The sequence below is a fragment of the Scatophagus argus genome, chromosome 1 (genome assembly GCF_020382885.2).
Source record: "Scatophagus argus isolate fScaArg1 chromosome 1, fScaArg1.pri, whole genome shotgun sequence".
NCBI lineage: Eukaryota > Metazoa > Chordata > Actinopteri > Scatophagidae > Scatophagus > Scatophagus argus.
The window spans coordinates 13,770,647-13,787,165 of record NC_058493.1 but is presented as its reverse complement, the minus strand read 5'-3'; the positions used below and the strand labels follow the sequence as shown (position 1 = coordinate 13,787,165).

Here is a 16,519-nt window from a genome sequence, read left to right as displayed (position 1 = left end):
TGTCCAATCAAAGAAGACTTTGCTAGTGCTCAACCAATGAAAGTAGCGATTGTAAGGGTGCCGCTTGTGAGCGCTGTCAAAAGGAAGTTCCAATTTGTTATGATAAACGTATGGTCAGTACATTGAATCTCGCAGTTTGTAGGTGAGTAAGCCTCTGTTGATTAGAAGTCGCTTGTTTTGTCTTTATTCTGTTTGTATAAATGTGGGTTTACGTGTTCGTGGCAACAACCAGCAGCCGTTATATGCATAAAAAGTCACCTATCGCCTGCCTTTGACCATGACCTTGTTGGTTTCTTTGTATAACATTACAGAACCCGAATAACATTTAACAGTATCAACTTCTTCGTTTACAGTCATTTGCCAGTCACAATTGTAAGTGGTCATTTATGGCATATTAGAACATTAGAACACTTTGCACGCACCATATTTTATTCTATTCTATCCCAGGAGAGAGAATATATAGGATATGCGGTATATCGAGGAAAAGATAACACGTTAGCCTACACATGTTAAGGGCTAAAACATTATTCACACCTCAAAAACAGCCACAACTGCCAGAAAATTGACTTTTTAAGAGGAAGTTTGCCTTTATGATACACCTTGTGCGTAAGTATTAGATATATTTAATTTAATTTAATACAGAACCGCAAATTACTACAATGTAACACATCTATCTATCTATCTAGCTATCTATTTTTTAAATATTAAAAGAAAATTCTTGGTGACAGTGTATTATTACCAAATGGCGAAAGAGTTTATTGCATTGTTGTGTTGGCTGCAATGTATGATTATACCAACACATAGATATAAATGTATCTTTAAATAGCTGCCATCACAGTAACTGCATCTATCACTTGTCCCTACCTTAATTCTATTTTATTCAATGTAAATGAGTCATCAGCATTTTCTGAATGTTAGTCACAGTTTTCAAGTTGTGAGTAATGGTCTACAACAAAATAGGGCTGAATGCAACCTGATGAAAGCCTTTCATTTTTTAATTATATTTACTTTCATGAAACACAATAGTAAACTGGAGTGATCTAGCTGTTAAACTCACCAAAAATGTTGTAGATTTACCACTGATCATAAACATGTGTATAAGTGAGGTAATTATATATTTTATATAATATTTGATCCAGAGTGGTCCCAAATACATTTAGAACTTGATTATATCATTAACACAAAATCAGATCTTGCAAAAGTACAGTTTACTTAAATTAACACATTGTGACTCACCTTCTGTGTGGTGATGTCTCCAATATTTCCAAAATTAAAATAGTTTGAACTCATATATGAGTTACTTGAATTTGGCACTAAAATGTGGACTGTAGTGCAGCACTCTTTTAGGCAGCTAGTGGAGCTTTTTCACAGGAGTCAGTAATAATAAAATTAATGATAGATGAATTCCATTAAGCTGCTTTGATTACAGGGTCCTGATACTGTGCATGCTGGCTCACTGTCATGTTGTCATGCTTGAATAGAATTCTAATGTTACTAGTAACACCTGTTTTTCTTACGACAAGTCAAAATGTCTACCATGAGGAAGGCCCGTTGAAGACTGAAACTCATTTCAGAAGACTTTTGAATGTACTGTCAGATTAAACAAACCACCAGCAAGGGACAGGCCAGTTTCTTTTGTACTGCAGAATATCTACTCTTAATACTGTATGACTGATGAGAGAACAGTGTATCCTTAAGACAGCTGTAAAAAAGAAAAGAAAAAAAGCTTTGTGGCTGAGAGAGGCCAGAGGCTGCACAAGATCACAGGGTACTGTAAGGGCTCAAGAGGAAGCAATAGCCCAACTGCTCACTTTACAAATGCTCTCAGCAGAGAGAGTCCTGCTGTTTTGACAGCACCTTTGAGGTTTATGTGTGCTGACAGGAGACCAGGGGAATATATCATGACTGACAACACTGGGCATTGTGGAAAGCCTATATGAGACAAATAAAGATGCGCTGACTGACCTGCATCTCAGAAGGAGGAGAGCCTGCTTCAGCAGTGCAACATGCAGGATGTAGGAGTGCAATACTATAGAAACTTTCTCCACATCCTCTGCACAGTAAGAGTCCTCTAATTTCCATTTCTCTTAAAGCTGAATTTTACCCTTGGGCTCTGTAGCACCGTTCAGTTTCAGTGGTCATGTAAACACAACAGACTAATTGTGCAAAAAAACAACATAACCTCCCCCTGTATTTTTCAATGTGTCATCTGTGCATGTGTGTGTTTTTCTGCAGTGTTTTTGTCGGTTTTATCAGTCTACATCTGATTGAGCTATATAATGGCAGCAGTCATAACATGTCAGACCTTTCCTGGTCAGGCTGTTTTGGTTTTTTCAGTCTTATTCTGCCATCAATGCGGAGCTACGAGAAGCAGTAGACGTCTTGTGTCCGGTGGATGCGAGATAATCATCCACATGCACCATATTTGTTTTGTTAGTGTTGAAAGTAAAGTAATATTCTAAGGGCACAAGTACGATAAGCATAAGATGGTCTTTGTACACAGCTGTTTTTGTCTAAAGATTGGGCTTTTTCCATGTATTCACCATCCCATATTTTAAACAGCTTTATTTTGATTTCCTGACATTTTTAGCAGATGTTGCATGAAATACAACCAGACATATTTAGCTTGAACTATAGGATAGAAAAAACAGACAGTGAAAACATAATATGCTCATTAAGAATGAAAGGAAACCGTGTTCTTAAAAACCTTAGGATTGCTTTTAGTTTGAGGTGTCTGTCATTAGTTCGTGTTAAAATATATCAGGCTTTGTCATGAGCTGTTGAGTGCAAAACACAAACTCCTTTGTCAATCTGATACAACACCAGATAAGATCTTTCAGTTCCCTCAGCACCAGGCCAGCACCACGCATTGACTTGTGGTCAATACAATAAGGCTTAGTGGCAGATTTTTCCATTCTATGTAATTGGCTGGGGACTCTGTCAACCCACACTTCCTTTCAATTCATAGCAGTTGTATTCATATCACTTGGCTATTATTTGCTCTGGCTGACCCATTGATTGTAGGTTTAAACCCTCAGCTCCTCAAATAGTAACCTCGCTCAGCTGTTTCACGGCTGTGTTGCCGTTAGCAACAATGAAAAGAGCAATATGGAGATCAGTCACTTCAATTAAGCCTCTGATAGAAGGCAGACTTAGAAAACATGGGGGCTAGACATAGTACTCTGTGACTGGGACTTCTACATCTGTCAGTCTCCATCCAGCCAGGTGCCTGTGTCTAAATCAGCAGGATTATCTCTGATTGGACTGATAGTTGAGACAGACCCCCCTGGTTGCCAAACCTCCTTTTTGTAGCTCATATTAAGATCAAATCAAGTTCTGCGCAACAGGACTAAAGCCCCACCCTCCCCTGCCTTCTGCTGCCCAGAGGAGGACATCAGAGGTGGGATTCGTCCTCTCTACAGTGCTGCCTGCTTCTCCAGACTCCCTTCCATCTGGGATCCTCAGGGAGAAGAAGAATATCTGACAAGGGGCTTGTAAGCCTCTTAGCCCCCCTGCTGCCCCACTCTCTCACAGCCCATGTTTTCCTAATTTAGTTGTGTAAGGAGTCCACTGCAAGACCCTTATCCACTGTTTGGATTGAAATTCTCTTTGTGCTTCTATTAGACCTGCCATGTATATCAATTAACACAACTCAACCAATGACAGGATGAAATCTCTTGAGACCAGTGGCTGTAATTCCTTTCTGGATATTTCCTTATGGCTTCAATAGTATGTGTTTAATTAGGTATCAGATGTATCAGATTTGATGTGGTGTCATGACGCTATTATCAATTAAATACATTTTTATTTATTCATATTGCTGTTGCTACATTAACTCAGTATCTCAGTCATTTCATTGATAATTTGAAAAACTCAGTGGAACTGGTTAGGTAACTTAAAGAAGAAAAATGTCAATATTGCAGTTCTTTATGCTGATTTGAGGCAGAACATTTTTATCAGTTAAAAATTTTGATGGATTTTTTAAAAAAACAGAGAGTAGATAATAGTAATGACAGTAGCAGTAGTTATCTTTTAATCAACTTTAATTAACTAATCAACTTTTAAGAAATGCCACTAGGCATGATTGTATGACTGTCTTAAACTTTAGAGGATTGTGAGTTATTGAGTTATTGCTTTCAACCTGAGGAATAATCACATTTGATGTTATTAAAGAACAATAATAACATTCCAGTTGCTTATCAATTTAACGACTCAATTTTGTGTTGCAGCCAAATTCAGACAGCCTCTTTATTAAAGTCATTGCAGATGAAAAACACCTTGTTCACATTTGATTTATGCTTTTTTATGCTTTTGACAGCTGGGTGCAAACATTGAAAAGCATCCTGATCACTGCTGCACTTATACTCATGGTTAGTATTGCCCCCCCCAAAAAAATCATTCATCTACTGAGCGCTCTGCCCCATGAGTGAAACTGGGCTCCTTCACTAAGAGGATCACAGCATTAAACACACAATGATGTGTTTCCATCGGCAGCTATTCATTTGGGATCCCCCTCTTTTCTCCACTGTAGCACAGTGCTGTGACCGTGGGAGGCCGGTGGCCACAGATGGTTCTGCAGAGAGGGCTGCACTGACTTTCTTTGTTTTCCCATGAACATGTTTGGCGTGTAATCCTGGATTAACAGAGAGACTTTGTGTTAATTTACAGCTGTAATACAGCATTCAATTAATGTTGGTCCTCCCCAACACACACATGGGCTGGGTATTAGAGGCAGGAGATAGTGTGGGTTGCCTGACTCTTTGCTCAGGGGAATTTAGAGTTAATAGAGATCCAATCAGAGGTCTCTGTGGATGTCCACCTCATTCTGACTCCCAGAGGAGTCGCTGCAGCTCATATATGCACTTTCTATGAAACACAGGTCATGTTGTTGTCTGTGCACATTCATGCCACATGCGCACACACACAGACACACAATATCAATGACAGAGGGTGCCTCTAAAAACCAGGCGGCTGCATATGGACGCTCTTGATATCAGTCACTGGCTGTGTGATCTTGTTATGCAAAGTCCCTTAATCCCCACCTATGATGAATGAACACTGGAATGGAGGAGGAGGGTGGGGGCTGAAACGGCGTTATGAGGGCAGCTGTATGGAAGCCTGTCCACTGCGCTTTGAGAATGAGTGCTAGCAAAGAGATTTGTGATCCCCAGCCCAGTAGAAGGATGAGCACATGTGAGTTGCGTGTGAGTGCATTATGGTACGACAGCGACAGAGATGCTGGTGGAGGCAGCAAGACAAATAGAACTGAATATGTCACCTTAGTGCAGACCTGAGATTCACATTAACCTTTAGACCACTTGCTTCCCAACAGAGGAATTATAGGGCCAGAGGTGTTATTGTACCAGCAGTGGGAAGACTGAGTTCATGGTTCCTGTGGAACAGAACAGGCTATGGCTGGAAAGGGCCACTTCATTTGGGTCCTGTGCTGAGCATATATGTATGTCCCCCTTCACCTGCTTGAGCATCGTCATTCGTAGTGACAGCAAAAAGCAAAGGGTTGCCAGGGGTGATCAGGGAACAGAGGGAAGAGCAGAGTCGCAGCACACAAGGAGGCAAAAGGATGGAGTTGGTCGTTTTCGGATCAGAGACGAATGGGCCAAAGAGACAAACCATTCTAGGCATGAAAGAATAGATAGAGGGGTTTAATAGGTGGAATATAGTTGGTATGAATCAGAGGTGTGTGTGTGTGAGAGAGAAAGAGAGAGAGAGAGAGAGAGAGAGAATACTGGAGGGGGGTAATGGGATTAGGGGTAACACCTTTGGCAAGGCTGGGAGAGCCACCTGACACCCGGTCTGTTGGGGACCTGGGGAGAGAGGGGGAGTGGAGGTGGTGGTGCAAGGGAGAAATTGGGGGTCTAATCCGTGTCCATCTTTGGGAAGTCATTCCCAGAGCTCTGAGGATTTGGGGCTTTGGTTTCCGCTCTGCTTGCTTTGGTTAATAATACCCTGGGAGGGAGAGAAGACATGGAGAGAGAAAGAGGAAAGAGACAGAGGGAACAGGGGAAACAGAGAAAAAGATTTCTTTACCCTGTGGTGGACTGGCAGGATAGCAGGCTGAGCTAAAAATGTTTGAAGTGCAGACTGACCTCTAAGCCAAGCTGTACCTATTCTTTTCTAAACACACAGTTTCATCTTGTTTGTGTGTGTGTGTGCGAACAGGTGTGCAGGCATACACACATTGTGTATGCAGTGTGTAAAGATTGACTTACTTTCTTCTGTCCATCCAACAGGTTGCAGTTTGAGTAAAAGTCAATAACGTGAGTGTGGCTGGGGTGTTTACTCAGAAGACACACGGATTGTCCTTGTGTGTGTTTGTGCGAAAGAGTGTTTGCAGGGTGGGTGAGTGGGTGCTGGGGGTGTCTTTGTGTTTCTATGGTGCTGATAGGAGTTGATAACGGCTCTAATGATTGTGGTGGTAGTGGAGGCAGCACAGTGTCATGGACTAGCTGCAGACGGTGCAGAGCTGCTCGGCTGGATGTGTCACAGCTTCGGAGTTTGTCCATCACCTGTGCACAAGGTGTTGATTGGTCCAACCTACACAGGATCAAAGTTCAGGGCAGTTTTCTGCTGTGAACTGGCTGCTCGGCCCCTGAGAATGAAACACCAGGGAATGTGCCATCTTAGCAGTAGGCCAACTGTGACAACCTTGTCCACACCTTTAAGAATTAAACCTCAAATTGCTTTTGTTTTCAGAAATCCTTCAATGGACGTAAGCCTACCACAAACGGACCAGAGACTGTATCATTTTCTAGCAGCTGTATTTACAGAGCATTTGATAACATTGTGCCATGTGGTTGTGTTTTGTTCTGTAGGTGGAGATGTTCCGCAGTGTGCTGGGGAAGACCTTGGGGTTTGTGGGCTACACAGTCCAGTATGGCTGTATTGCGCATTGTGCCTTTGAATACATCGGAGAAGTTGTGGTGGTTTGTATTATTACAGTTACTAAATTAATGACAAGTTATTATTTTTCTCAAATTGGACTAATGTCTCCATGTACAGGAAATTATTTTGGAGTTTTTTTTTTTGTTTTTGTTTTGCTACAGTGTTCTGGTCCATCCATGGAGCCCACCATCATCAACCGTGATATTGTCTTCTCTGAACGCATGAGTCGCCATCTTTGCAAAATACAAAAGTGGGTTCCAGGCAGGAGGCTTATATGCAGTAGACAGAAGGACGACACATGTTGAAATATGTATAAACATTTTACAATTTACACGTGTTTCAAGAATTGAAAAGAATCTGTTTCTCAAAGGAGTAAAGAAAAGAATTGCAGCAATTCTTTTCCAAACATACATCTTAGATTGTAGCGAATGTTTAGCATTTTCTGTCAATGAATGTATCCTGAGTTGTTATAGATTAAATGACTGTGTTAATTATTTCTTTTCAGGGGTGATATAGTGATTGCAAAGAGTCCATTTGACCCAAATATTAACATTTGTAAAAGGGTAATTGGGTTGGAGGGAGACAAAGTGTGCACAAGCGGCCCGTCAGACCTGTTCAAGACACACACATATGTGAGTATGTTTACGTCATGCCAGCTTGTATTTCTTTATTTGTTGAGCTGCTTCTCTCATACGTCCCATGATTACCTGCTTTACCAGGTGAGGCAGTTTTGCTGTTTCATTCCAGCAAGCACAACTCAACTCTTGGGAAGAAAAAAGGCTTAAGGAGTTACAGTAAATGGAGAAAGAATGAAGAATCTATTTACAACAAAACTCTTTACCAGAATCTCTATGCACAATCCAAAACTGCCTCTCAGTTTTTGGTTTTCTTTGTGTCTGTACTGCAGTCTATATACTGTGATAGTTGTTTACATTTTAGACCGCACACATCCATTTTGTGTCATTGGTCAAAATATCAGCTTTTGACAACACCTATATTTCCTCAGAACAGTGATAAAACCAGAGAGTGAGCAGGGGTTCTGCTGCTGAAACCACTGTCATTGCTTTTCTATTACTACTCTCCCCAACGCCCACAGCTCAGGCCTGCAATCTCTCTGAAGCCTGTTAGAGTTAGTGCCAGCCGAATGGACAGACTGATGGGTGGGCGGAGGTGTGTGTGTGTGTGTGTGTGTGTGTGTGCATCTGCGAGCCAAAGGTTGCGTTTATGTTGCTTGTATTTGAATTTCTTGTGTATTTTATAGACTATGGGCAGACTGTTGAATGAGTTCAGCGAAACATAGCATAAGGCCAAGCCCGTAAGTGTCATTCAGCAAATCAAATAGGAAATGAAGAGGTTTCCTCTCCTGCAAGCTTCACCTCCACATACAGAGGACTGAACTTGTAATAGGTGACATCTTTGCGTTATGATGCAGGTTCCCAGGATGTGGTGTCAGAAGTTTCAGTTTGAGTCTTTTTTAAACTTGAAACTCAGCGGACAGGTGTGTGTTTATATCCACATATATGTGGATATATATATGTGTGTGTGTATATAATGCTTAATGATTTCCATCCGTTTTATAGGATCTAAAAAAATGACAAATCTAAACCAACCAATCAACAGATGATGACATCTCATCTGTTGATTGTGATAAGAATCTCACTCATAAGAATCTCACTAAGTGAACCGTGGTTAGAGTGTTTTCTTTTTAAACCCAAAAATTGATCTGAGTCACGTTGCGACAGTGCATGCAGGGTGTGACAATACATAGTTAAATATAATCAGTGCCTGTGGTGAATTGAACAGTGTGGCTTTGGTTTAGTTATTTTTTTCAGTTATCAAGTAATTGTCAAGACATAATCAAAAATTGTACATCACAGACGTTTTCAAAGCTCTTGTTTGTTCTGACCAGCAAAGATGAAAAGAAACACACGTGAGAGGCTGTAAACGAAGGATGTGTGACTTTTTTGTTGTTGTGTGTTTAAACAACTGAAACTATTGGTCAACTGTAAAAATTGGTGCAGACTGAGTTTGTGTCAGTCGGTTAACTAATTTATGAAATAACTGACTAATCATTTCAGCTAACAGTACCTGTGTAGTGTCACCACATCAGACTGCCTTTGTGTTTGCACTGCTTTGGTTTTATGTGGCACTTGCTGCTGAAGTATGTAAAAATCACTCATTAATCTCCCAAATGCATGTTAGTTCTCTTCATTGTATCTTGTCTGATAATATTTTTTTCAAACATGGTGAAATAATTCAGGGCTGAAAGTGTTATATGAAAAACTCCAACATAAAGAGAGGAAAACTCTTTGTTCACTACAACAAATGTAAATGGATTTCTTTGGTATGGGTGACGCGAGATGGGCTCATTATGCAGCAGGAATAGAGAGAGCGAGAAAAAAAAACATTTAGAGCAATTTTTTTTCTTTTTCAGAGTGGAACAATTCCTCCCTTTTCAGATTGCATTTATAGACATTTTGTGTTGCTTACATCTTGAAAAATTCAGGAAATTTTGTCTGCTTTACAAACAACACAGGTGAAAAGCTTGAAATAACACTAGTCTTTACAAAGTCACTAAGCTTTATATATATATCTGTGTGTGTGTGTGTGTGTATTTCATGCAGCCTAATATATGCTTCCCCATGTTAATTCTTTAACTCCCATGAGCAAAATCACTGGCTTTATGTGACAGCATTTGAGGTAACTGAGAAAATACCCGCTGTTCAGATAAATGTTAAGGCTCCTTCAGGGAAATTTTTTTTATATATATATTTATTTGCACCCAGATGATGTATGTGTTTGTGTGTGACTGTTAGGATGGTGTGAGGCATAATGGGTGGACCTGTAAAGATGAATTTTGCAAGGCTGTGTTAGACCCTGTCATCACCTCCTTCTTTGCTCTGACAGACAGGCAGGTCCTCTCCTCCCTCAGAGATCCAGCAGCAGACTAATTGCCCTGTCACCTTTTAGGAATCATTTCTGTGTCTGAGCTATTGTGTCAAAACAATGACACTTGATCCCTAATATTATAGCAAAGAGAGCAAGGGAGAGAGAGAGAGGGGAGGGGGGGTGACAGACACACACAGAGAAATGAAATGTCCCCGATATGTTCTGTTCTTTGCAGTAAAATCTAGATGGAGTAATGTGGTGAAAGATGAACTCCATGAGCCTTGTATGTATTTAAGCTGGACGCAATTCACTGCCTCAATCATGTTAATATAATGAGCAACACCTCTGCAGCTTGAGAAGAAGCTCCAATTTCAGTGCTTCTTGACACTTCCCTGACAGGTACACAATGCCTTGTGTCAACCCAGCCCACAACCACAGGACGAGTCCAATGTCTACCATCCATCACCTGTCCACATCTAAATACTACAGCTCTTTGTTGGACCTTTTTATGTGGGGTTGGAGGTAGCATCAGTTAATTGCAGTTTTATGTTGATGCTGTTTTTGTGCTAATTTGACACACACACATACACACACACCCAAAAAAAAACAAGTGACGCTCATGGTTTTGTGGCTAGTTATTAGCTGGTTATCTTAATAATTATGGTTGATATATGGCATGGCATATTTTTCTTTACCCTTGCTCACACACTTGCAACTTGGAAGGTGATAGGCGTCGGGTTTTAACCTTGCTCTGGCCACATTACAGCAGGTCAAGTTTCAGAGCTCTTCACTTTCTTACTTTTCTGAAATATGGCCTTAAATTACTTTTACTCAGATGTGGTCATTTGTTGTGTGACGACTCATTAAAGATTTACTCATGCTTTTGTCAATCAAATCGATTTACCTTCATAGTCATTTTACTCAGGCTTTGATCCTAAATTGAACAGAACAATGTCGAGAATGGGGATGAAGAGCTTCCTCGTTTTTAAAAACGAAATTTGTGTGTGCAGTGGTTTCTGGACAGACGCTTGAAATTTCTTAACCAAACATGTACTTCTTTAGGATGAATGGAACAAAAATAATGTTTTTTTATTATTATTATTAAATAGAAGATGAGAAGAAACGGGGGTTCTGGTTTGGCAGATGACAAACGGTGGTGTTTCTTTTTCCTCTGCTTGGGAGCCAGCATATGTTACCATGTTAATGAGGTGTAATGGTGGGAATCCAGCATGCTGACATATGGTTCTCAGATGACTCCTTTAATGATATTCATTTGTGTCGTCATTATTCAGTGAGTTGTTTACCTCATGTTAGGTCAACATGTCATTGGCTTGTGATTATGTCACATCATCTGTCTCAATTATCGAATATGAAACAAAACATAGCATCTCACTGTAGGACTGAAGACTCTAACCAGAGAGTCGGGTGATAAGAATAAGAAATATAAGCAAAGGCAAAGATGTGACGTCACCTCAGTGTGGATGATATTCTGTTTCTTTATTCATGTTTTTTTCTCTTTCCTTCAGTGGACTTTTGCCGTTAAAAAGTTAGGCAACACAAAAATAGACTCGTGGATTGTGATGCCCATTATGACAATATAATGTGTTGTTGATCCTGTCTGCACATATAGGGGGGGCAGCGCACTTAATTAGGGCCTTGACAAGCCTACTCTCCTAAAGTGATGAGATTAATCATAATTGGTGTCACTGTGAATTAGAGGCCGCTTGGATGACCGCCCCACTGGCAGGTCGGACCGCGGTGGAGACCCTTGGACACTGCTGCTAGCCGCAGCTTAGCCCTCTCCAGCTCCGTCTCTCTCTCTCTCTCTCTCCCCTCTCCCCCTCTCCCTCTTTCCCTCTCTCTTTGCCCAGCTATCTCAGGCCCCTCTTTTGCGTTGCCCTCCCTGGGTAAAAGGGGCGCAGATCTCAGCCAACAGCCTAATGACCCCGTTTGAAGTTCTTCTAAATCCCTCCCGACCCTGCCCGTTACCCATGACCCCTCTCCTAAGACGGTTCAGGGTTAAAGAGGGACAGTCAGGTTGATGTTAAGATGAGAAGGAGGGAGGGATGGCTGTGGGGACTCGTCTGGGTTAGGAGGGGGGGGTTAAGGTGGATTTTCCCTACATTATAGATTAACTTGTTTTACGTGTTAAAGTTAAGTAGCACTGCAGTTTCAGAAATTTGCTTTCCATTCTTTGTTGTGTGGTAAAACAGTCTACATCTTAATTATTTTTTGCCCTCTTTCCATGTGTGGCTCTGTTTTTAGGTTCCAAAAGGCCATGTATGGCTAGAAGGGGATAACCTTAGGAATTCCAGTGACTCAAGGAGCTATGGCCCAATTCCCTATGCCCTCATCCGAGGGCGTGTTTGCTTAAAGGTAACAATGGAGGTGTACTGTATGTTTCCATGTTTAACTGAAAAAATAAGAAATTTGTTAATTTCCAAAATTAGGAAACCAGTGTTGATTAAATCTTTTCTTTATGGGTCAGAACCCATGCTGTTCCAACAGCATTAGATGTGGACACCCTCTTTGATATCTTTTTTCCCTTCTGTTTTTTAGCTCAGGATAGGCATTTTAAGCACAATTCAGAGATGTGCGTCAGTTGGAAGTTCAAAGCAAGTGTGTCTGATTGACCAAAGCCTGGACAACATATTGTCTAGCTTTTCATTCTGCTGTGTTGTCATGTCACTGGATGTCATAGCAGCCATGACCCTGGAAACAGGTCAGCCAACCTTCTGTCCATCTGATTGGACAGCAGCACTCCACTGGAGGCCCTATTATGACAGCTGATGAAATAACAAGATCTCCTATGAAGTCAGACACATCATTAAAGGCCACATTAGCAAATGTGTCTGCTAAGTGCGAAAAAGTGTTGTACCTAATTGTTGGAAGTCTTTTATTTTGTTATTAGGTGAATCTAACCTCTCTTTTAACCCATTGTTTGTCTGCCTCCTTTGTCCTGTGCAGCTCTGGCCACCGCAGAGTGTCGGGAGCCTCAGTGAAAGCCCAAACCAGACGGATCGTTAAAACTCAGGGTGACTCACACTCAGACTAACTCATTTGCTCTGTTTGTAATGTATTTTGCTTACTGAATAAAGCTGATATTTATTTAGTTTATTATTTTGAAATGTTGTTATTAATTGGGGTTAATCAGGCTGAGACGTGTTTTTTTTAAATGCAATGGTGGGGGTGGGGGGTGGTGGGGCTTGACATCTGGGACAAACGGTGTGTTGGCTGTGCAGCTCTGTAGGATCAGCGTTGCGTGAGCAGAAAGAAGCAGTGTCTTGGTGGAACTGCTATAAGTTTCACCGAGATGGCAGATCATTGCAAAGATGAGAAACACAAGGTTTGTGTTGGAGATTGTGCTCAGTCAGTAATAAGACACACAAATAATTAAGTTTTAAATAAGCAAAGTAAAGAGCAGCTGTTTGGGGCTGGCTACTTGTGGTTGAATTTTTACTGTTTAACTGCTTCAGAAGTGCACCTAAACCAAATATTGGCAGGATTTTTTTTTTTTTTTTTTGCTTTTGACAGGGATATCTGTCTTAATGTACAAAATGGCATCCACAAAGACAAGTCTCATTCTTTTAAGAAAAGATGTCATTAATTTAATGTTTACCCTTTCTTAGTATTATGGTAAAACAAAAGCTCTCTTATTGTTGAATATTTCATTAGGCTGCCAAGGCAATTGAAAAAATGTTAACATTTCCCATTTAACCATACAATATTAATAAGCACTTAGTAAGGGCCTCGCTCACCACTGAATACATTGTGTGTGTGTGTGTATGTGTGTGTGAGTTTGTGTAAGCAAACCTGAGTCTCATACTCAGTTTGTTGCATGCACTTGGGACAGTGTTATTGTCAGCTTTCTGTAGGAACCAAACAGCAGGTAAATGTGGTTTCTCTTATCAGGGCAAAGGAATCTGTGAAAAGCGGTAAAAACAGCTGCTGTCCGCTCAAGATACTTGACTCAGTGGTCACATCTACCTTTAATCAGGTTTCTAGCAGGATTTTCATGGGAATGCATATAATTAACAAAGACTTTACAGGGGAAGTAATGTGAAGTTATGAATTTGTTTATGTTTTCTGTACCAGTCTGTCAATGCCCTGCCGTAGCTTTATGTTGTGTTATTGACAGAGGTTACTTGTTGATGTACATTTGCAGACCTTGTAGTTAAAGTTAAGACACAAGCACACGAATGGAAAGCCTTTGTTGTCTGTCACTGCAGAGCTGAGACCTTAGCACACTTCATGAAAGCAGCGACTTTACAGACATCTGACCAGAGGGAAAAACCAAACTGGTTGTGATATGTTTTGTTTTGTTTGTTTGTTTTTTTTTCTTGTTGTTGTTTCATCAGTGTGCTGACTCTCACAAAAAGCCCTGCACTGCTGCTTGTTTCGCCTGCTCATCCCGTTCAGACCTTCCTGGACACAGGGACTTGGCGGCGCTTTCACATACTGAGCTGTGGAAGCTCAGCTGGTCATTCTCGGAGGCAAAGAGGGACTCTTCTCCTTAGAGCTCCCCAGGGGAAGTGAGTTCCAGGCAGCCGTGGGTCCCTGTCCAGCTGCTTCCTCTGTCTGGAGGGTGCCAGAGGGTCAGAGACAAGGCTCCCTGTGACACTGAATTATCTGCCTGAGTGTGATTGTGCCTGCTGGGAGAGAGACGCTCAAGATTGTGTGAGTGTGTGTGTGCATATGAAAAATATTTATGCGGGGTTTTGCTTCAAGCACATCTTTGTTTCTCAAGGTTTAATATTCATCTGCTGCGTGTCAACACAGTGCCAGTGTTCAGCTGAAATGCTGACACAAGTAATTGTAGCATGTCCCTTTAAAGATACTGCCCCATAGAGGGAGCTCTGACTGTTTACTAATGTAACTCCAGCTGGAGTGGATAAAAAAAACATGATTGATTTGATTTGATGATGTAAGTATAGTTAACAAGATATAAACTTGAGATTGTGTGGGTTGTGGAAGACATAGATGTCATATTTTTTTCTTTTCAAGGAGAGAGAGAGAGAGAGAGAAGCCAGTTTACCATTGTGTAAAGTATTTGCAGTTTGTCACAGTCACAGCTCTCCTGGTACCCAAACGTGAACTCCCTATTACTTGAAGTATACAGATACTTTCTGTATGTTGCCTGTGCTGTCATACTTTGAGTTGTGACAGGGGGACCAGAGTTTCAAAGAGATGACCGGGCAGAGGTGTATATCATTATCATGCTGAGTGGGCACAAAGCTGGGAGGAGTGAGGCAGGAAGAGATAGAGATCGGAAGAAACGGACAACAGACAGCTGTGCTGAGCTATGCAGCACCACAGAGTCAGGCTGTGGGCTGTCAGCAGGGCTGAGGTGTGTCTGCTGCCTCGCAGAAGAAGTGTATTGTCATAATCTTGCTACCGTATGTAGTTGTGCATCTGAAATATCATGCTCAATTATCTGATGTTATATGGACATTAAGACTGGTTACACAGTTATAGTTATTAGTTATATTTTGTGTGATCAATTACTGTGGCAAAGGAAACTCAGATTCAGTTTTCTGTATCATTCTTGAATTTAATATTTCAGGATTTTCGACATGTAGCCGCGTGGTAGCATGTGGCAAAGTGAAAAGAAAATCATTAACAATCCTCATTGCTTACGCCAAGCTACTACAGTTTATACTCATGATGGAAGTTATTTATTTATTTTTATCAAAGACAGTGCAGCAGAATGAGAGGTTCGGTCTTTGTAGAGGTGCGTAGAGGTAAGGAGCAGTGATCTGGTCAGTCTTGTAGTCTTCAGACCCGACCAAAGCTAAGATCACTTGAGGCAACATATCATTTTTTGTGCAGCTTCCTTTGCAGCCAGGAAACAGTTCCCATTCAAGTTCATGGTTTAGGAAATTGAAATGGAAAACATGAAAATCACAGTTACGATTCCTCAACATACTTTTTAATTTCAGATCAAACTGCTTTCCTTACAAAGGCCGGGAAGAGTTTTGGGCAACGGTTTTCTCAGATTTGGCACTTTTCATGCCATCTTGCATTTAGCTACAGCTCCTGATGCAACATTTATGACTTACATGGACTTCAGTCTTTATAATTTCATCCTTTTGTTGCTTCTCTGCCACAGTGTTTGTATGGGCCTTTTAAGACAAGGCTTTCTCAAAATGCTGTAATCATCTTGTTACATAAAGTGACATCATTAACACAGTAAATTACCCTGATAAAGTGCTCATTATGAAGTTAATGAACAGTGCCTGCAGCTTTGTTGTCTTGGGCTTGTTTTCGTGTATTTACTAAAAGCCACAGCAATGATTTAAAAAGAAAAAGTTACCACATTTTTGTCAAACAATTATTAAATATTTTCTGGGCAATTAGGATATTCAGAGAAGATTTGAGTGGGTTTATTGCCAGGTTTGGCCCTTAATTTCATACTGTGCAACAGAATTTCCTTTAAAATAAACATTTTCATCAGCGTATTGCTGTAAGAGGTCAATGACGTTTATTATTATTAATAGTAACAGTAGTAGTAGTAGTAGTAGTTGTACAAGAAATATTATGATTCCTCATGCAGCTATTTAATTATTCTTAATATTATTGTGGTTATTATTCGTAATAATAGTTATTAATATATAACAACTATTGTTGTTGTGATTGTTGTTATTATTATAGTTAAACTCAGCACAGGGTTCCTCATACTTGCATTCGTGACTGTGGTTCCTAAAACTGTTGCACAAGCAAAATAAAG

General features: G+C 40.7%; 1 protein-coding gene across 1 annotated transcript; it reads left to right on the top strand.

Annotated features, from left to right (window-relative positions):
- The first annotated feature begins 1 nt into the window (after position 1).
- Positions 2-12,909, top strand: immp1l (inner mitochondrial membrane peptidase subunit 1). Its single transcript, XM_046384833.1, has 6 exons — positions 2-142; positions 6,834-6,944; positions 7,065-7,153; positions 7,409-7,535; positions 12,058-12,168; positions 12,760-12,909. The coding sequence occupies exons 2-6, from the start codon at positions 6,840-6,842 to the stop codon at positions 12,817-12,819; spliced, it is 492 nt and encodes a 163-aa protein (XP_046240789.1). The 5' UTR covers positions 2-142; positions 6,834-6,839; the 3' UTR covers positions 12,820-12,909.
- Positions 12,910-16,519: the final 3,610 nt, after the last annotated feature.

What these genes read in the sequence shown, in the direction of transcription:
- immp1l (XM_046384833.1), top strand. Translation starts at nt 6,840, where the DNA reads ATGTTCCGCAGTGTGCTGGGGAAGACCTTGGGGTTTGTGGGCTACACA. An exon ending in CATCTTTGCAAAATACAAAA is followed by an intron (nt 7,154 to 7,408) that starts GTGGGTTCCAGG and finishes ATTTCTTTTCAG; the next exon opens with GGGTGATATAGTGATTGCAA. An exon ending in TGTTCAAGACACACACATAT is followed by an intron (nt 7,536 to 12,057) that starts GTGAGTATGTTT and finishes CTCTGTTTTTAG; the next exon opens with GTTCCAAAAGGCCATGTATG.